The sequence below is a fragment of the Tupaia chinensis genome, unplaced genomic scaffold, assembly GCF_000334495.1.
Source record: "Tupaia chinensis unplaced genomic scaffold, TupChi_1.0 Scaffold140338_1, whole genome shotgun sequence".
NCBI classification, from domain to species: domain Eukaryota; kingdom Metazoa; phylum Chordata; class Mammalia; order Scandentia; family Tupaiidae; genus Tupaia; species Tupaia belangeri.
In genome coordinates this window covers 250,035-271,643 of record NW_006200215.1, presented here as the reverse complement: position 1 = coordinate 271,643, position 21,609 = coordinate 250,035, and the positions used below count along the sequence as shown (strand labels likewise).

At 37.5% G+C, this 21,609-nt stretch overlaps 1 protein-coding gene and 1 pseudogene across 1 annotated transcript; one reads left to right on the top strand and one right to left on the bottom strand.

Moving 5' to 3' along the window:
* Positions 1 to 6,676: 6,676 nt before the first annotated feature.
* On the top strand, positions 6,677 to 10,302 carry UBQLN2 (ubiquilin 2). The gene has a single exon (XM_006162613.3). The coding sequence runs from the start codon at positions 6,806 to 6,808 to the stop codon at positions 8,678 to 8,680; it is 1,875 nt and encodes a 624-aa protein (XP_006162675.1). The 5' UTR covers positions 6,677 to 6,805; the 3' UTR covers positions 8,681 to 10,302.
* Positions 10,303 to 12,721: 2,419 nt separating this feature from the next.
* Positions 12,722 to 16,238, bottom strand: LOC102494992 (26S proteasome regulatory subunit 4 pseudogene; annotated as a pseudogene).
* Positions 16,239 to 21,609: the final 5,371 nt, after the last annotated feature.

Sequence of the window (21,609 nt, the reverse complement as noted above, 5' to 3'; positions counted from 1 at the left end):
GTTTGAGTCTTTTGTAAAGTGTGTAATTCCACTTTTATATCTTGCAGGAATTTCCTCATCTCTTGGAACTCATCAATTTCTTTCTCCTTTCTCTTTAGCAGTTCATTATCTCTCTTCTCTTCCATCTCTGTTAGCTTAGACATTATGAATGATCTGAATTCCCTTTCAGACATTTCCATGATTTTCACCGAACTGCTTGTGAGTGAAGAGTTACTCTTTTCCCTAGGAGGAGAGGTATTTTCTTGTTTTCCCATGTTTCTCGTGATCCGGCGGTGATTTCTTGTCATCTGATGAATGTTGTGTTTCTTTCAAATTCTTGAGGTTCAACCTTAATGTTCAAGGAGCAAGCAGACAGAGGTGATCCCGAATCCCTTTGCTATTCTATTGTGCTTACTGGTGCAGCAGATTCAGTAGATAGTGGGGAATATTTCAACCCTATTAGTATTTGAATGTTTAGCTACAGTGCTTTTACATCTGTCTAAAAACACACGCTAGCTCGTTTGTTGGAGGCTGAATTATTAGTAGAAAATCTTCATTCCCTTAAAAATCTAGTTCACAGTAGCCATGTGGAACCTTGTCCTGAAGGCCGGTGGCTTCTTCTCTCAAAGAAGATTTAACCCACATTCTGCTCACAATATTTCTAAAGATCCAAAAGAAAAGTATCCTTCCAAATTCATTTTATGAGAACTCCATCATGCTTATCCCAAAAACAGACAAGGATACACACACACACACACACACACACACACACACACACACATTTAAAAATTTTAAACACTACATACAGACCAATATCTCTGATTAATATAGATGCAAATATTCTCAACCAGATAATAGCAAATCCTACCCAATGTTACATTAAAGAGATTACACACCATGAACAGATAAGCTTTATTTCAGGGATGTAAGGGTGGTACAACACATGCAAAACTAGAAATGTAATACACCATATGAACAGGAAAAAGATTTAAAAACATATGATAATAAAAATCAATGCAGAAAATGCACTCGATAAACTACATTTCTTCATGATTAAGGCTCTAAGCAAAATCGGCACAAAAGGGAAATAGCTCAACACAATAAAAGTCATTATAAAAAACCCATAGCTAATATCATACTGAATGGAACAAGACATGGCTGATCACTTTCTCCACTCTTTTTCAATATAGTATTGGAAATCTTAGCCAATGGAGTCAGACAAGAGTATAAAATAAAAGACATTTGAATAAGGAAAGAAGGGTAGTTATCTCTATTTTCAGATGACATGATTGTATATATGGAAAACCAAAATGATAAAAAATATTGGAGGTGTTAGATGAGTACAGTAAAGTTGCAGGATACAAAGTCGACATACAGAACATCAGGGATTGCTGCATTTGAAAATGAAGTGAAATTAGAAGAATGGAAGGAGGAGGAAAGATATCTGAGGATGAAAAGGAACAATTAAATAAACTTACTGAATTAAAACAATCTTTGGAATATAATTTGTATCAAGAAATAAAGAAAAATAGTGAATTAGAGAAACAGATAACTGGATTTAAGAAACTCTTGGAAATGACAAGAAAGAAGTTAAATGAATGTAAAAAAGGTAAAGTTGATTTCCAAGGATATTTAAAATCCTGGATATTCAAGTTAATATACAAAAACATATAACACAAACAGTATCTCAAGAAAACTTAACAGCAGTTAAGAGAGAATAATTATGCTTCATTTAGAAGTCAAATGGAACCCAGAATGAAAGATCTAGAATCCAAAAGCTTCAAAATAAGAGCTTCTCAAGATGATTGTCCCAACAGAGAATTTAAAAATATAAGCAACTTTATCTAGAAGAATCACAATTTAGAAAATCATTATCAAATAAATTGAACAAGACTAATCCAAAGTTAACAGTGGTCAGTGACAAATGTCTTGTGGAGAAATAGCAGAATAGATCTTTACTCAATAGTCTTACTACAAGACCATTCCTAGAGTCACCTCATGTTAGAAATTCTGATAATAGTTTAGTGCACATCAGAAATCTTATTTCAAGATAAACATCAGTGCTTCCTACCTCAATCTCATGGCCTTCCAATAACAGCATAGGGAACTACTTTTTCCATATGTGATATTGTTAAAAAGTGCAGAGAACTAAGTGAAGCTACTACCCAACTTGCATCTGGATAATGTAGACCTTTGCTTTGAAGATTTACCAATGAGTCAAACTGTCTCATCACATGAATATATACAGATCTTGAAAAAGAATGATATGATCTGAAAGATAAAATTTTACTGACTGGATTGTTTACATAACTTTTGAATTGTTTTTCTTTAAATACATGACATAAAAAACTTTATTAAAGACTTAAAATTAATTAATTAATTAATTAATTAGACATTCAAGAGTCTATAACATTTCTATATATGAACAGTGAGCAGACTGAGGTAGAACTGAAGAAAGCAATTCCTTTTATGATACCCAGAAAAGGTATAAGATACCTAGGAATAAACCTAACCAAAGAAGTCAAAGACCTTTACAAGGAAAACTATGAAAAACAAAACAGAAATTGAAAAAAAAAAAACACAAAAAAGTGGAAAGACATCCCATGTTCTTGCTTTGGAAGTATTAATATGATCAAAATGTCAATTCTATCCAAATTATTCTACATATTTAATGCAATCCTAATCCAATTACTGCAGACATTCTTCAAAGATTTATCAGAAACAATCATAGTATACATCTGGAATATAAAAGACCCTATTATCATCAAAGCAATACTGCACAAGAATGTACAAGGAGGCATCTCACTCCCTGTCCCCATAATAGATTGCGAATTGGTGATAATCAAAACAGCATGTCACTGGCACAAAAAGAGACATATAGACCAATGGAAGAGAAAAGAGACCCTAGAAATAATCCCTAAAACAGAGCCAAATTACTTTTACAAAGTGCACCAGAAAATCCAGTGGTGAAAAGAAAAACTCTTTAGTAAATGGAACTGGGAAAATGCCTTACACCTGCAGAAGGATGAAACTGGACTCCTTTCTCGCTCACCATTAACCAGAAAAAAACTAAAAATCGATCAAAGATCCAAACCTAAGAACTCAAACTGTAAATCTACTCATGGAAAACATGGGCAAAATTCTTGGAGACATCAGAGTAGGCAAAGACTTCTTGAATAAGATTTCCAAAGCACAGACAATAATTTCAAAAATAGGAAAGTGAGATTGCATCAGGTTAAAACCTGCACAGCAAAAGAAACAATAATTAGAATGAATTGAAAACCCTAGGAATGGGAGAATATATCTACAAACTATGCCTCAGATAAGGGACTGATTATTAAAATATACAGGGAACTCAAACAGCTTACCCAAAAGAAAATTATCAACCCAAATGGAAGGTAAGCAAAGGAGTTGAAAGGAAAGCTCTCTAAGGAAGATACATGACTAGTCAAAAAGTATATGATACAACTGTAGACACCAGAGATAGTGTGAGAAGAGGGTGGGAAAGGGCAGAGGGTCAGACATAGGGGTAAATATAAATATATATGCATAAAACTAGAAATGGAAAATTATTGATGGTAACATGATTAAACCACTATGCAGTATATTCTGGATGGGAAACCACTTTTTGTATGCTGTGACAATGATTAGGGGATGAATGTACATTAATTAATTTAAAAAAAAGTTTCAGGAAAAAATGCATATTTGATGACTGTAGTAAGCTATATAGCCCCAGCTAGATGCTACTTTATAGTATGCTCATTGTACTCACTGAGGTTTATGCCTGAAGTCAGACTTGTGTTCATAGATATGTATATATCAGCTGCACTTGCTATTAGAAATACTTAGATTAATTAAGTTCATTAGCAAATCAATAAAATGGGGGGAAAGGCATAGTAAGCAACCACGGATACCAGAGACAGTGTAGGAAAAGGGTGGTGAATGAATGTAAATAAATAAATTTAAATGAAAAAAACAGTATATGATAAAATGCTCAACATCACACATCATAAGGGAGATGCAAATCAAAACCACAATGAGATAACACCTTACTTTAGCCAGAATAACTAAGATTTTAAAAAGTAGAGGGACCAGCAGTTGGCATAATGGCTATGTCACTGTTGTAGTCGACCACAGTTCGAGTCCTGGGCCTGGTAGTTTAAACTCACTCCAGGCACGTGTGTGTACATGCCCAAGATCCAGAGAGGAGAATGGAGGAGAAGGGATTGCAGTGTGGCCATCCCTTCTGGGGGGTGATTTCTCACTTTCTGTCTCTCTGTCTCTTTCTTTCTGGTGAGTGCATGTAAGCACTATAGAAAAAAAACCTCTCAAAAAAAAAGAGAAGAGAATGAAAAGTGCTGGTGAGGTTGTACTAAAAAGGGAACTCTCCTACACTGTTGGTGAGAATGTAAATTAGTACAGCCACTATGGAGAAAAATATTGAGGTTCTTCAAAAGCATACAAATATAAGTACCATATGATTCATCTATTCCACTCCTTGGGTATCTACCTAAAGGATAAGACACACTGAATTGGAAAAGTACTTGCACATCCATGTTTATCATGGCATTATTCACAATTGCTAAGACAGAATCAACCCAATATCCATGAATAGACAAATGGATTGACAAGGTGTGGCAGATAAACACTACGGAACACTACTTAGCCATAAAAAATCATTGAGATCCTGGCTTCTGACAGAAAGTGGATGAATATGGAAGATTTACTGCTAAGCAAAGCAAGATAGACTATGAAAGAGAGGCATCATATATCTCCACTTAATATATATCAAATGTCTGCACTCTATGACAGAAACTCAAAGATTGGAAAGTAAAAACATGGAGAGCAACTGTGGCTACTGAAGACAGTATGGGAGGAGGATGGGAAATGGGCTTGGGTGAGAGGAAGGGAATAAAGGTGAAAAAGAAAGAAGCAAAACATTAAAAGACAAAAAAATGGAAAATTATCTGATTTTGATCACTGGTACGGTAATATCATTGACTGGACTAGTATACAGTTTATTCATGCTAGAAAAATTTGTTTGTATGCTGTTATTGAATGTAAAAAAAAATAAAATAAAATAATAGGAGTATACAAGTTGACTGACCCAAAAGAGAATCTACATCTTTCTTATATCTCCCAGCATTGAAGAGCATTGTGCTCCCACTGTACTTCTATTGAAGCTGTAATGTGATTAAACAACTAGGTTAAAGTCTGTAACTTACAACTATTGTGTGCCTGTCAATTTCTACCTATTCTCATCTTCTGAAAAAACTTTCTGATTATTTAAAAATAATAAATGCATTTTATACTTATAAAAATTAGAAAATTAAAAGTCTTATAAAAGCAGAAACAAAGAATTATTTATAATTTTGGCACTCAGCAATAACCACCATTAACATCTTGGTGTATAGCCCTCCAATATTTTTTTTGCATATATACATAGTTTACATATACAACAAACTTCAAAAATTAGTTTTAGGGGCCAGCAGGTGGTGTGGAGGTTAAGGCACTGGGCTCCTCATGGTCTCCGTGGTTTGAGTTCTAATCCTGGTGGTGTGAAAATCACACCAGGCACAGGTTTGTGCATGCTTAAAATCCCAAAAGCAGAATGGAAATGGGATTGCAATGTGGCCATTTCCCCGGGGACAGGGGTGACTTTCATGCTATATTTGTCTCTCTCTGGCAAGCAAGCACACACATGCACCTTATGACAAGAAAACTAAAACAAAAACACAAACAAAAAAACCTTTAGTTTTGAAATTAAAAAATGCATTTTTATATTGAAACATACATGTATATATAATTTCTAACTGTATAGAAATATATACAGCAAAAAGTAAAACCAGTGTGCCCCAGTTGACTTCACATATACTTTCAAATATACTGTATATCATATAAATTAACCACCCATTTTTTAAACAGTAAACATATATATTTTTTACATTTTTATTCAATTATTTTCGTAGCAGAAGTTTCTAGATAGGGCATTTCTAAATAAAGGTGGAACCACTTAGAATGCTGTTTGGTATTTTAAAATTGCCCCAAGACAGTAACAATTGACACTTCAACTAAGGTGAGAGTGCATTTTCTCACCTCCTTGTCAACAAGGTTTATCATTATTTTTTATCTTTGCCAATATGAAAAGTCAAAGACAGAATTTCATTGTCTTAACGTGGATTTCATTGATTACTGATGAGTTTAACCATCCGTTTATATGCCTGTTGGCTATTTGCACTTCTTTTGTGAAAGGCAAGCTTCCATCCTGCCTTCCTCCTTCCTCCATTGGGGATGTTCCTCTATCCTTTTTGTTTTGTCAGAGTCCTTTATTATTTTTATTTAGTCTTTTCTATGGGACAGGTTCAATTTGAGCTTTCGTCTTTTCAGTGTCTTACAGACTGCTAATATATATTGTCTTTTTTTTTTTTTTATTTTTAATAGCATTTACAGAAGCTTGATCCCTCTCTCCTCCCTTTTTCACCCTCCCTCTTTCGACCCTGCTTTGTCTTCATAGTCTTCTCTAATCTTTCAGTTTTCTCTTTCTCTCTTTGTTTCTTTCTCTCTTCCTCTTCTTTTCAGTGCCGAAGTTTCATTTTTGACCGAGTCAAATCTATCAATCCGGGCCTGACGTCGCGTCAGCAGAAGGGGGCGGGGAGGGGAACGCGGAACTGGGGGAGGGGAAGGGGCGGGGAGGGCTCCGCGCTCCTCGCTCGGCCCGTCCCTGTCCGGTCCAGCCCGCGAGGCCTCCTTCCTTCCTCCTTCCCTCGCTCTCTCTCTCTCTCGCCTGCCCGTGCCTTCCCTGTCCGCCTGCGTCACTGCGGCCGCCATGGCTGAAAACGGCGAGAACAGTGGTCCCCCGCGCCCCTCCCGCGGCCCTGCTACGGCCCAGGGCTCGGCCGCTGCTCCGGTTGAGCCCAAAATCATTAAAGTTACTGTGAAGACCCCCAAAGAGAAAGAGGAGTTCGCCGTGCCTGAGAATAGCTCGGTCCAGCAGTTTAAGGAAGCGATTTCGAAACGCTTCAAATCCCAAACCGACCAACTAGTGCTGATTTTTGCGGGGAAAATCTTAAAAGATCAAGAAACCTTGATCCAGCATGGCATTCATGATGGACTGACTGTTCACCTTGTCATTAAAAGCCAGAACCGACCTCAGGGCCAGTCCACGCAGCCTAGCAATGCCGCGGGAACTAATACTACGTCCGTGTCGACTCCCAGGAGTAACTCCACACCTATTTCCACAAATAGCAACCCATTTGGATTGGGGAACCTGGGAGGACTTGCAGGCCTTAGCAGCCTAGGCTTGAGCTCAACCAACTTCTCTGAGCTCCAGAGCCAGATGCAGCAGCAGCTCATGGCTAGCCCTGAGATGATGATCCAAATCATGGAAAATCCCTTTGTTCAGAGCATGCTTTCAAATCCTGATTTGATGAGGCAGCTCATTATGGCTAATCCACAGATGCAACAACTGATACAGAGAAACCCAGAAATCAGTCACCTGCTCAACAATCCAGATATTATGAGGCAGACCCTCGAAATTGCCAGGAATCCAGCCATGATGCAAGAGATGATGAGAAATCAAGACTTGGCTCTCAGCAATCTTGAAAGCATTCCAGGTGGCTATAATGCTCTAAGGCGCATGTACACTGACATTCAAGAACCGATGCTGAATGCCGCACAAGAGCAGTTTGGGGGTAATCCATTTGCCTCGGTGGGGAGCAGTTCTTCCTCTGGAGAAGGTACGCAGCCATCTCGCACGGAAAATCGAGATCCCCTACCCAATCCATGGGCCCCATTGACGGCTACCCAGAGTTCTGCAACCACCAGCACCACCACCAGCAGTGGCATTGGGTCTGGCAATAGTTCCAGTAATGCTACTGGGAATACTGTGGCTGCAGCCAATTATGTCGCCAGCATCTTCAGTACCCCAGGAATGCAGAGCCTTCTGCAACAGATAACTGAAAATCCCCAGTTGATTCAGAATATGCTGTCAGCACCCTACATGAGAAGCATGATGCAGTCACTGAGCCAGAATCCAGATTTGGCCACACAGATGATGCTGAATAGCCCACTGTTTACAGCAAATCCTCAGCTGCAAGAGCAGATGCGTCCTCAGCTCCCAGCTTTCCTGCAGCAGATGCAGAATCCAGAAACACTGTCAGCCATGTCAAATCCAAGAGCAATGCAGGCTTTAATGCAGATCCAGCAGGGGCTACAGACATTAGCCACTGAAGCACCTGGCCTCATTCCAAGCTTCACACCAGGTGTGGGAGTTGGGGTTCTGGGAACTGCCATAGGCCCTGTAGGCCCAGTCACTCCCATAGGCCCCATAGGCCCTATAGTCCCTTTTACCCCGATAGGCCCCATTGGGCCCATAGGACCTACTGGCCCTACAGGCCTCACTGGATCCACGGGCTCTGGCAGCCCCAGTGGGCCCACTGTGTCCAGCTCTGCACCCAGTGAAACTACCAGTCCAACATCAGAGTCTGGACCCAACCAGCAGTTCATTCAGCAGATGGTGCAGGCTCTGGCTGGAGTAAATGCTCCACAGCTGCCTAATCCAGAAGTCAGATTTCAGCAACAACTGGAACAACTCAATGCAATGGGTTTCTTAAACCGGGAAGCAAACTTGCAGGCCCTAATAGCAACAGGAGGTGACATCAATGCAGCCATTGAGAGGCTGCTGGGATCCCAGCCGTCTTAATTGCATTTCTGTACCTTGATAGAAAAAATGTATCTTATTTTTGATAATGGCTCTTAAATCTTTAAACACACACACAAAATTGTGCTTTCATTTTGATTCTTTTAAATCTATCTGGTTATAAATCTAATATGTATTTTAAGGTAGAGTCCCTTGCTCCTTCTCTTATTTCTTCCCTCCCTGTCTCGCTCTTTGTTTCCTTCCTTCCTTTTTTTCCTTTCTTTGATTTCCTTCCTTCTCTGTTTTGAATGGTAGAAATCAATGCCGTTTCAGTCAGAGGCATTGCATGCAAACACTTCTCTTTATTCTGCATTTGTGGTTTTTGGAAACAGGTTTCAGTTGAGTAAGCAAGTTTTGTCTTACAGATGTTTAATTTATTTGCATTTTAAACATTGGCCTATGATAGTAATTTAATGTATAATGAAGATGATTAAAACAGAGGCAAATTATTTGAAGCTCTCTAATTTGTGGTACAATGTTGCTTATTGTGACTTTGGCATGTATTTTTGCTAGCAAAATGCTGTAAGATTTATACTATTCATTAATCTTTTTTGCTATATTTGTATACAGTACAGTAAGCACAATTGGAACAGTACATCTAGAAATAATGAAAAATAGAATCTCTGAGCAGAATATACGTAGGAATACAAGAAATATTTCTGAAGCTAGGTATTTCTCACAATTTTGTAGAATCTTACAGCATCTTTGATGAACTTCTCAGTGAAAATGTTGGCTAGGCAAGTTCAGTTAAAATATAGTAGAAATGTTTATCCTGGTATTTCTAAGTATATATTTAATTGTACAGAAAAATCACAGTGTAACATTTGTGTCAACATTTGCAGATTGACTGTATCTGACCTTAATCTTTGTGCAATCTAAAGGATCAGTGTAGTAATGCCAGGAAAGTGCTTTTTACCTAAGACTTCTTTCTCAGCTTTTCCCATAAAGAGATGTAATATGCATTTTGGTTTGTAATTGGAAATGTAACATTCACTGAAAGTGTCATGTGATGTTTGCATTACTTTTCATTGCTATGTATAAAGGAAAATGTGTATCTTTTGACTTTATCAGCTATTTCTCTTGTATACAGGGAAAAATGCATTAAAAATGACAAAAAAAATAAAAAAGTAGAAAATGAATAAAGCTTTTCCTTTTTGCCTTCTGGCTCTAGATCATATTTAGAAAGATTGTCCCCTCCCCCCACCAAGTTTATATAAGTCTTATGCTATATTTCTCCGACTTTTATGGTTTTATTTTTTAAATGGTATATCTCAATTATTTCAATATATGGACATAGGCATTTTATCTTTTTTCTTCCAAATTCTTAGCCAGTTGTTAGCCAGGTATTTATCTCCTTCAACCACATTTGAAATTTCATGCATGTATACTGTACACACACGCACACACACTTTATTCTGTGTTGGGATTCTCTCTGGTTCCATTGAACATTGTAGCCCCAGTACCCCAGCCTATAGTCATCAAGTTAGAAATATGACTTTATATTTGGTAGAGGTTTTCCTCCTAGTGATTTTTTTTATTTTTTATAATTTTCTGGTGATTCTGAGATGTTTACTTTACCAGATGAACTTTACAGTTAATAGATATTTCCCCCAAAATAAATTGAAATTTAATTTGTACTGTCTTAAATAGATGTGATGGTGAGAACTACAGAATTGTGTTATTTTTCTGAAACTTGATATGCTGCCTTATTTTCAGATTTTTGCATCCTTCAGGAGAGTTTTACTTAAGTGTTATAAAATTTGTGATAAATATATTCCCAGATAATACAGACATAGGGAACAAGCTGATACTGCTAATGGGAACTTTTAGTGTATTATTTATGTGGTCATTTTTTTCTATATAGGAGAATTACTATTTTCATAGATTATTTAAATTGGCAATCTATTGAAATCTATTAGCTTCAGAAATAATCAGTTGATCTTTTTGAATTTTTCCTGGTAAGCAATCATATCAGTGATAAGTTATTAATTAAATATTCTCCTTTTCATAATTTGTAACGGTTTCTGACTGCATGGTTAAACACTTCCAAAACAGTGCTACATAATAAAGGTAGCAGTGGCATTATTGTCTTGTTTCTCATTATAACCAGAATGTGTTTGCCACAGCAATTCAAAATTGTGTTCTGTGGGGAAAAAATCCCTTTTGGAGACCAGCAAGTAAGCTTGCAAAATGCTATATATTGTAGTTCCTTTTGGAGACTCATTGTGCAGTAAATATTGGCAAATATTTTTTAAAAAAATAAATAGCTTTTTTAGTTAAAAAAAAGAACTTTGTCTAACTTAGCATTTCCCAGACTTATATGAGTAAAGAATTAGTTTTTTGTTTGTTTTCTTCATTTAAACGTATCTACGAACATTTGGTCTATCACTGTTCCTCAAAATACCAATTAGAAAATGGTGACTTATTATTTCACTGCCAAATTATGCTTGGTGTTTGAGAGAAACACAAAAATAAAGTCTGCATTAATAAATTTAAAAATTTTAATGATGTGCATGATTTTATATGTAATTAAACACTAAAACTGGAGGCAGAAAATAGTAATAAATCAATAGCTATAGATTTTATTTTTATATATTTTATGAATAAAACATATATGTTATCTGAGTTCTGGTAGCAGATTTCAAACATTTAAGGAACAGACTTTTTAATTGAGCTTTGCTAAATATTTTTCTATTTTTTAATTTGTTTTCTTTCTGAAAAGATCCAGGTCTTTTAATATATGAAATTATTATTTTTCTACTTCATTAATTTTTGTTTATAACTTTATTTTGGACCCTTTTTTGTTACTTTTAACCATTCTTCTTTCATGATTTTTTTTTTTTTGGAGAGGTTTTTTCACTATAGGCCGCAGACAGAGAGAGACATAGAGACAGAAAGCGAGAAATCACCCCCCCAGGGGGGATGGTCACGCCGCAATCCCTTCTCCTCCATTCTCCTCTTGGGATCTGGGGCACGCACGCACACGCGCCTGGCGTGAGTTTTAAGCCACCGGGTCTGGGACGTGAACCGCGGTTGACTACGTGGGAGTCCAGCGACATAGCCATTACGCTAACTGCTGGTTCTCTCATGATGTTATTTTTTGCATGGTGTAATTTCCTCCTATTATGTTGTAGACTTCTTTTTACAGGCTCTGTTTTCGTTTTGGAGTTTCTTCACCTAAATTGATCCACAATTTATACATTATTCATCATTGCATTGAGAAGGGTATGTACTGATCTACTGTTCTTCTCCTTCCAGTAAGAGTGGAGTGATTTGTTTATTCACTGTTCTCCAACTCCCTAAACTTACTGGATTTCTGGGTGGTGTAAGCGTATATTACTGACTGTGTGATCCAGCACAATGAGGTAGGGGAAGGAACTAGGGCCAGAGTCAAACTCAGCAGGAGAATTTCACCACAAGATAACTTTCCTCATTTGTTCTTTTGTTCTTTGCTTCAGGTACATTGTATCTTACGTACTTTTATTACTTGTATGTGAGTGGAGAGGGGCAGGAGGGGGCAGAATTCCAACACTGAAACAAATTTGTTGGTTTATTCAAGGGGACTCTTGTATCAGGTTGAGACCACCATGTCAGTTGAGAAATTTTCATCAGAGAGACACGTGCATTTGCCCTCTAAGAAGGGATAACTTCCTTCAAATGATCTTGATCTGCAGTATCCAAATAGAATGAAATAGAGTAATTCCTGTTAGGGCCCAGCCCAATGTCAAAGTTGGGGTGTTGAGAGAATCATTTAGCTTGTCTCATATTCACAAAGGGACTCAATTCAGAATTTAGACATTATCCTCAAATGAATTCTTAACTCAAACCATAGAATCGGATAGGCCTGATGGAAAATGTTTCATGAAGCTTAATTTAGTAAAACAAAAAAATGGCCATTTTGATATTTCTAATTTGGTATTATTTAAAAATATATTAGAAGGTTTAAATAAAATGAAAGTTACACAGAGTTCCCTCAGCTTCTGAGAGGGTCTCATCACAGTCTTTTTATTGTCTGCCTACATCTCCAGTCCTTTTTCCGTTAAGCTAGATAGTATTAGTGGGTTTCTGCCGAGATTTTTTCTGTTCGTAAGGATATCGCAGAACTTCCTCAGGTTGGTGATATTCTTTAATATGATCCTATCAGTATCATGTTTTACAAAATTTCTTTTAAAGTTATGTTATCCTCATTATTTGTATAGGTTTTACTCAATTTTTGTTTTCCAACTTCTGTTGATAGTGGGAAAGGCAACAATTAAGGACCTGTTCTCATGCTACCATTGTGCCAAAAATCTGCTAGAAGACAGGGGAAAGCAATTTTATAAAAATAGAAATGAGAAGTAGAATTTGGCAGATATCAAACTAAAACCACCCCAAAGAGCAAACTTTGTCAGGTGATACACATACTTGCCTAGGCTTTAGACACATTAATGATTGGTGGTTAAAACCCTTGTCAAAAGCTACTAAAAAAATAAAAATAAAAAACTCGAAAGTTTGGGTAATACAGCCTTAGTAAAGGAGTTGTTTGTCCCACATTAGCCTCATGTGTAGTGATAACTTGAGTCACAGAATCAGATTTAGCCTGATGGAAAATGTTTGATGCAGGACATTTGCTAACTGGGGATGAATTATGGCATATAATTGCAACTACACTGAAGTATGTGAAAAAAAGTATGTGAAAATTGAATTCCCTAAGATAGCACTTTTAAAATCTGGGGTTGGCCTCATGTAACCAGATTTCACATGCTTGACTGCAGTTTGAATCTCTGCCTCAGAAACTTGAAAAACATGCTAGATGTGAGTACATGGGTGCCCCAGATTCTAACAGGATAGAGAAATGGTAAAGAGAAGGAAACATGACCACATCTCATTGAGGGGTACTGTCTCCCTTTCTGTTTCTCTGTCTCAGGCAAGCTTCTGGCAATATTAAAGAAAAAAGAAAAGAAAAACAAAAATCCAGCTTTAGAGCTTCTTGACCCAGTGTATAGATTAGCAAACATAAGGTAATTTCAGAATTAAACAATTCATTACTAAAAGAATAAGTGATGAGCATGAAATAAAGAAAAAGATGATTACTCAGCCCCTGGCATGAATTTCACAAGATTGTCATGTCCGACTAAAATTTTTCTGTTATATTGGGATAAGAATGATAGCTCATTGTTATGTTTAATTGTCATATCTACCTTATAAAATAACACTATTATTCTCATTTTTATAGATAAGGAAGTAAGTTGAACTAGGTTAAGTGACTTGTACAAAGTCACACAGCATCAAAATTTGAACACAGTTCTGAAATTCCAGAGTGTGCTCTTAACCACTATGCTATACTGCTTTCCCCTACATCTGTTAAACTATACTATAAACTGTATTAATCTATCAGAGATTTTTAAAAATGTTTTTGCTATAGGGTACATGTACTCAACAGAGAGAGATGGAGAAAGAGAGAAATCACCTCCCATGGGGGGGGGGGTTACCATGCTGCAATCCCTCTTCCATTTTCTTGTTGGGATTTTGAGCATGAACACACACACACACACACACACACACACACACATTTAATCACTGTATATCTTTGCAATGTAGAACATCGTTTTTCCCAGCATAAATACATTATTAAGTCAAAGACATTACCATATACATTGTTATTACAGGTTATTTTTCACTTATCTGTTTATATATATATATATATATATATGTATGTGTGTGTGTGTGTGTGTGTGTGTGTGTGTGTGAGAAAGAGCATGCTTTATTGGGAAGCAGAGTGTTGCACACTGATGAGCAGATGAAGGCTGCCCAGTGGGCGTCCTCCACATTACACTTCAGAAGACACATGGGAGGTTCGTAGTAAAATTCAGTCAGAACATGGATTCCTCTGGGCACTTTCCCAACCTTCTTCCTCACTGGGGTCAGGAAAACTGCCAACCACTTTCCTGAAGGCGATGGCTGTTCGCTAGATTTGCTAGAGATGGAGCTCCTTGGGGATGCCTTCTTGTTTTTTTGTTTGTTTGTTTTTTTGTTTTTAATAAAGAGTGTTTATTTCATGTATTTTTGAAGTCTTCATTTGTTACTTTGCTTCTTTTTGTTGTTGTTGTTGAGAGGTTTTTGCTATAGTATGCATGCACTTGCCAGAAAGACAGAAATACAGAAAGTAAGGAATAAGGAATCACTCCCCAGGGAGGATCCCACTGCAATCCCTTCTCCATTCTCGTCTAGGAGAATGCATGCACACGCACTCGGCATGAGTTAAAGCCGCTGTGTCCAGTACTCAAAATGCGGTCGACTACATGGAGTCCAGCAACATAGCCGTTACACCAACTGCTGGTCCCAATTTGTTACTTTGGTTCTATGTTCTCTCAAGGCAAGCATACAAGCTTCTATATAAATTGCCTTGATGTTGGCAACAGACCTGTCATCCTTAGCCATGATTAGGTTGTCCAGGGTTATATCATCAGTCAGAGTCATCCTACGTGTGTGAATCTGAAATATGCACTTCTTGGTCTTTTCATCAGGCAGGGGGAACTTAATGTTCCTGTCAATGTGGCCTGGTCTAATAAGTGCTGGATCCAAAGTCTCTATTTGGTTTGTGGCCATAATAACTTTCACATCTCCCCTTGAATCAAATCCATCCAGCTTGTTCAACAATTCCAACATTGTTCGCTGTTTTCTCTTTCACCACCAGAATTTAAGCCATGTCTTTTTGTCCCAGTGACATCAATTTCATCAGTAAACACCATGGCTAGTGTATGTTCTTCAGCAACTCGAAATAGTTCCTGTACAAGTTTGGGCCCATCCCCCAGGTACCTCTGATTAAGTTCAGAACCAACAAATTTCAAGAAAGTGGCTGAAGTTTGATTTGCAACTACTTTGGCTAACAAGGTTTTACCTATGCCAGATGGACCATAGAGAATGACCCCCTTAGGGGGCTTTATACCCATCTCTTCATAATATTCAGAATGGGTGAGAGAAAGCTCCACAGATTCCTTAATCTCCTGGATTTGGCTATCCAACTCCCCAATATTGCCGTAGGTCTCCTACAGGACCTTTTCTACCTTCATTGTTGTGACCAAAGGATCTGTGTCATCCATCAGCACCCCTATCACTGCATGCACCTTGTGGTTGAGCAGGACTGAGCAGCCCAGTTCCAACAGATCTTTGTCTACAAATGAATGAATGTTGGCATAGTATTCTGAGCCCACAAATGTAGACACAATAGCATGATTGTCATCAATTATCTCTTCCAAAGTTCCTATCGACATCAAGATCCCCCTCAGATCATCCACCTTTGATCTTTCCTGTTCTTGCTTTTCTTCTAATGATTTTATCTGTCCCTGATTTCTAATGAATTCGTCCGTGAGAAGGTAGTCTTTAATTCTAATTTCAGTAATTTTAACTAGCACTGTGTGTGAAGTGTCACCAGTGGAAGTTTGCTGGCAGCATCTGGTCCCTTAGTTTTCTTCTTTTGTTCTCCACTCTAGTTGGGATAAGTTCATATTTATTTTTCTTGTCCTTGTCATTCTTCTTGCCGCCTCCAGGACCATGACCACCACTCTGACTTTGACCCATCTTGCTTCAGCTGCTCGAGCCTGTCTATTAAATTTTTTTTTTGTTTTTTCCCTGAACCCTTCCCTCTCACCCCCTATTGCCCACCCCCTCCTATACTGTCTCTAGTATCTATGGTTACCCTCCCTGCTATTATTATACCTTCCAGTTTTTCAGTTTTTGCTATGAAGTACAGATATTCAGTTTATATTGAGAGGAGATGATACAACCAGCATTTTTTTTTTTTTACTGAGATTTTGCTATAGGGCACCTGTGCTCTTTTTTTTGAGAGAGATTTTGCTATAGGGCACGTGTGCTCACCAGAAAGAGAGAGACAGAAAGCAATAAATCACCCCCTGTGGGGATGGCCATGCTGCAATCCCTACTCCATTCTCCTCTCGGGATCTTGGGCATGCACGCACATGTGCCCAGTGTGAGTTTAAGTCACTGAGTCTGGGACTCAAACCCCAGTCAACTACATGACAGTTCAGTGGCATAGCCGTTAAGCTAACTGCTGGTCCATCCAGCATGGGTTTTAAGCCACTGAGTTTAGGACTGGAACTGCAGTCAGCCATGTGAGAGTCCAGTGTCTTAGCTGCCACACTACCTGCTGGCCCCTATCATAGAGATTTTATAATAAATTATATACTAGCTGTTCTCCTGAATAACATTCAGGCTCTTATTAAATAGATATGTCTCTGCTGCTGTTCACCCTGGGGCAGGTTACATAAAAATGCACATGTGAGAATCCACTCTGTCATAAATGAGTAACTATAGTTTAGCACATTGCCTTTCTGACTTGTGAGTTATGGCTAATATTTGAAGCTGTCCTTCAATATATGTACAGTGGCCTAATACTTATGGTATGTCTCACAACTGTCCATTAAATGGGCCACTTGTGCTTCAGGTGCTCTGGAGGATGCCTTTCTTTTGGTTGAACTACCTTCTAGAGATCTCAGAACACAATAAACATTGTGTTCCTCATCAGAGTATTTGACAGTTTCTCAAAATGTTCTTGAGAATAAAACTGAGTAACATGAGCTAAATGATAGTGACATAATAGTAGATGGGTTAGTAATTTGAATTGACGGTGTTCAGCAAAATGCCAATCAATGTGGACAGAGGTTTCCAACTTCATCTCTGTCCCATTGAAGTTATTTTTCAATGACAATGACTAGCATGAAAGCCTAAAATAGTATGTGCATCCTGTTGCAAATAATATGCAGTTAGAAAACAGAATAAATGTATGAGGTGTCACTAGCAAGCTCCTCAGAGGCTGTGGCAAACAAACAAACAAAACATAGCCAAATCTAGCTGTACTAAATTGAATAGGATCAAATATGCAGTCCTGTACTTATATTAAAAATTCAGGGGAACCAGCAGTTAGCGTAATGGCTATGTCGCTGGACTCCCATGTAGTCGACCGTGGTTTGTGTCCTGGACCCGGAGGCTTAAAACTCACACTGGGCACGTGTGCGTGCGTGCCCAAGATCCCGAGAGGAGAAAGGAGGAGAAGGGATTGTGGCATGACCATCCCCCCTGGGGGGGGGGATTTCTCGCTTTCTGTCTCTATGTTTCTCTCTGTCTGGCGAGCGCACACGCCCTATAGCGAAAAAAATCTTTCCAAAAAAAGAAAAAAAAATTCAGTTACCATGGGTAGATATTGATGTAGCTTAACAGTATTTAAAAAGGTAGGTTTTTAATTTACAGTAAATTCAACAATAGCTACCCATGTTATAGTGCACACACAAATATAATGAAAACTAAGGCCTCATTGATAGAATCATGGTGTCCAAAAAAAGGAGTCTTCATAATGCTTTATTCTGCACTTGCTAGTTTATGTTTCAAGATTTGTGTCATGTCACAGTGCTATGAATAAGGTGGATACAGACAACCTGGAAAATGGACAAGGAAGTGACTAATTAATGGATACAGAACAATTATTGAAAGTATTAAGTATACTTTAAAGACTGCAGTTTGTGGATATTCTTTTCAAATAATTGAAGGCCTACTGGGTTAACATTAACTGGAGTATCTCCAGAGGGGAGATTAATTCAGGTGTTATAAGAAGCCAAAATTTTGGCTTACTATTAGGAATTTTCTAGCAATTAATTGGTAACTTTCCTCTCTGGCACTATTTAAGCAGAAGCCCACTCATCAGAAGTATTCAATAATGGATTTGTACATCAGGTAGAACCTTAGATAGAAGACTTACAGAGTATTGCAAAGCTGATACTCTCCTAGTGTACTTCTCCGCTTCTCATTGAAATTGCAAAATGTGGGGTGAATTCATGGTACAGACTTCTGCATTTTCTAGTTTACTAAACACCAACTTAGGAGTAGACTGCACACCTTTGTTAACATATATGAACCTGGTAAATTCATTATTTTGTTTTTTACTGTTAACACATGGAAAAAGGATTCAACCTACTAGATTTTAAACTGAATATACAAAGTACTGAGAGCTTGGGAAAAGAAAATAGGAGGGGATGCCTAAGATCAGAGGACTCTGGCTTAAGAGTGAAAGCTAAAGGGGTACTCTGACTTCCTGTTAATCTCGATAACATTCCCCTACTCCATGTCATTTGTAGTGTTTAATGAGGTAGGAAGAAGCTAAAAATGAGAGTGAAATTGAAGATGTGGTATCAGAGAATATATATTTTAAATTCTTCTAGTTTGAGTGATCCTTTTGGAGGAAAAAAAATGTTTTGCTTTACATGACACCCTCTACATGACACCCAATGGGTGTCATTACAGCAAATGCTTTAGATTTGAAGAGTTTTAGTTACTATAGAAGATTCAGAGTCATTATACTTTGTATTCTTCATGAGTTGCTGTAGGATTCCGAAGGGTCTGGAAAGGAACATCCTAGTTCCAGTGACAGGCTGAAAGACACACAGAATTCCTTATTTGAGGAATTAATTGAATCTCAAATATGTGTATGGCTGTGTAACTTTAATTTTGCCATTTTGCCAGCTAAATCAGGGGAACCTCCACATACTCTTGTACTGATAAACTACTCTCATACATTTCCCATATAGTTAACTTGCCTTCTAGATGGGCCTTGACTGGTGAATTGCGTATGATGTGACCTGAGGCTGGTGGAAATTGTCTTGACCCTGACTTCTTTCATACCCCTGTTTCCATTTCTGGATGTATTTCTATTTCTAGCTGGCTTCAACTTATTTTTAGATAAACTTTTAATTTTAAAATAGTTCTAGATTTACTGAAAAAGCTTTAAGACATCAGAATTCCATATACTCCACACCAGTTCTCCCCTACTGTTGACATTTTATATTAGGGTGATATATTTATTATGATAAATGAAACAATATTGATGCATTATTATTAATTTATGTCTATAGTTCATTCAGATTTTCTTAGTTTTTAACCTAATATTTTCTTCTATTGTACATCACCCCCAGGATGTCACATTATATTTTGTCATCACATCTCTTCAGGCTACTCTTGACTGTGACAAGTTGGCAGATTTTCCTTCTTTCTGATGACCATAACAGATTTGAAGAGTACTGATTAGGAATTATGTAGAATGTCCCTAGATTGAGATTTTTCTGGTATTCTCTGATGATTAAACTGGGATTATGGATTTTTTTTTGGGGGGGGAGGAAGACCATAGAAATAAAGTGTCATTTTTTTATCACATGTCAAGTATATATATTGTCAACATGACTTGTTATTTTTAAGGTTGACCTTAATCACTTAGCTTGAGGTAGTACGTGTCAGTTTTATTCACGGTGAAGTTATACTTGTTCCTTCTTTCAATGCTGTACTCTGGAAGGAAGTTAACTATGTGCAGCCCACACTTAGACAGTTATGCTTCACTTGTTTGGGGATGATCTATCTACATACATGTATTCTGTATTTTTCTGCATGGGAAATTTGTCTTCCTGACATTATCATTTATTTATTTAATAATATATTTATATCAGTATGGAATAATAGATATTTATTTTATACTTTGTTCAATAGCATTCCATTGTATTGGTATTCCACAATTTGTTTATTCATTCACCTATTAAAGGACATCTTCATTGCTTCCAGTTTTGGTGTTTATAAATAAAGCTCCCATAACCTTCAGGTGTCAGAAGTCCCTTTGATTTGACCTACCATTTTTTTCCTTATCATTGTTCAAAAAAAAAAAAAAAAAAAACTTTATAAAAGGACTACATATGCATTATAAAATAAATTTAAAGTATAAGATATAATAAAGAAAGTAAAAAAAAACTCTCATAATTATAGATAACCACTATTATAAATTTTGCTTTCCCCAAATTTTATGTGTTTTGATATATGCATTTTAAAAATGTGGTATCATATTTTGAATGCATTTTTATCATTCCTTTAAAATTTAACTTTTTATTACAAACTGTTCTAGTTCATTCTGTTGCTAATACCAAAAATACCTGACTCTGGGTAATTTATAAAGGTAGAGGTGTATTTAGCTCACAATTTTGAAGGCTAAATTCAAGAACCTGGTGCCAGCATCTGATGAGGATCTTCTTTTGGCATCACAACATGGTGAAGGATTGGAGCATACATATCTGTGGCTATCTATCTCTATTCTGGTCTCATACTTTTTTTTGGGGGGTGGGGTGGGGGGGTTTGCTATAAGTCATGTCCACTTGCCAGAAAGACAGAGAGAGAAATCACCCCTGCAGGGCGATGGCCATGCTGCAATCCCTTCTCCATTCTCCTCTTGGGATCTTGGGCAAACTCAAGCTGTGAGCCTGCCAAATTAAAACAAATTATATGTTTTAAAATTTCAATGGTGGAGGGGCCATCAGGTGATGTGGTGGTTAAAGTTCCTGATTCCCACATAACCAACCACTGTTGGTGTCTTCAAACCTGGTGACTTGAAAATTATGATGGGTGAGTGTTTGTGCATGCCCAAAATCTCGAGAGGAGAATGGATTGCAGTATGTCTATTCCCCCTACGAGGTCATTTCTCACTTTCCCCCTCTCTATTGCTCTGTTTCTCTGGCAAGCACATGTGCCCCATGACAAAAAATAAAATAAAATAAATAATAAATGATAATAAAAAAATCAGTTTGTGAAATAGGTTAGAAGTTTCCATTGGACAAGAAGAAAAGAGTATCAGACCTCAAGCAAGTTTGAAACTCAGAAGAATGCACATTAAAATTTTAAATTCCAGAATAATTTTTGACAGGTTTTTGCTATAGGGCGTGTGCACTCTCCAGAAAGACAGAGACAGAGAGACAGAAAGCGAGAAATCAACCCCCGGGGGGATGGCTATGCCGCAATCTCTTCTCCATTCTCTTCTTGGGATCTTGGGCACGCATGCACATGTTCCCGGCGTGAGTTTAAGCCACTGGGTCCTGGATTCGAACCGCGGTCGACTACATGGGAGTTCACCA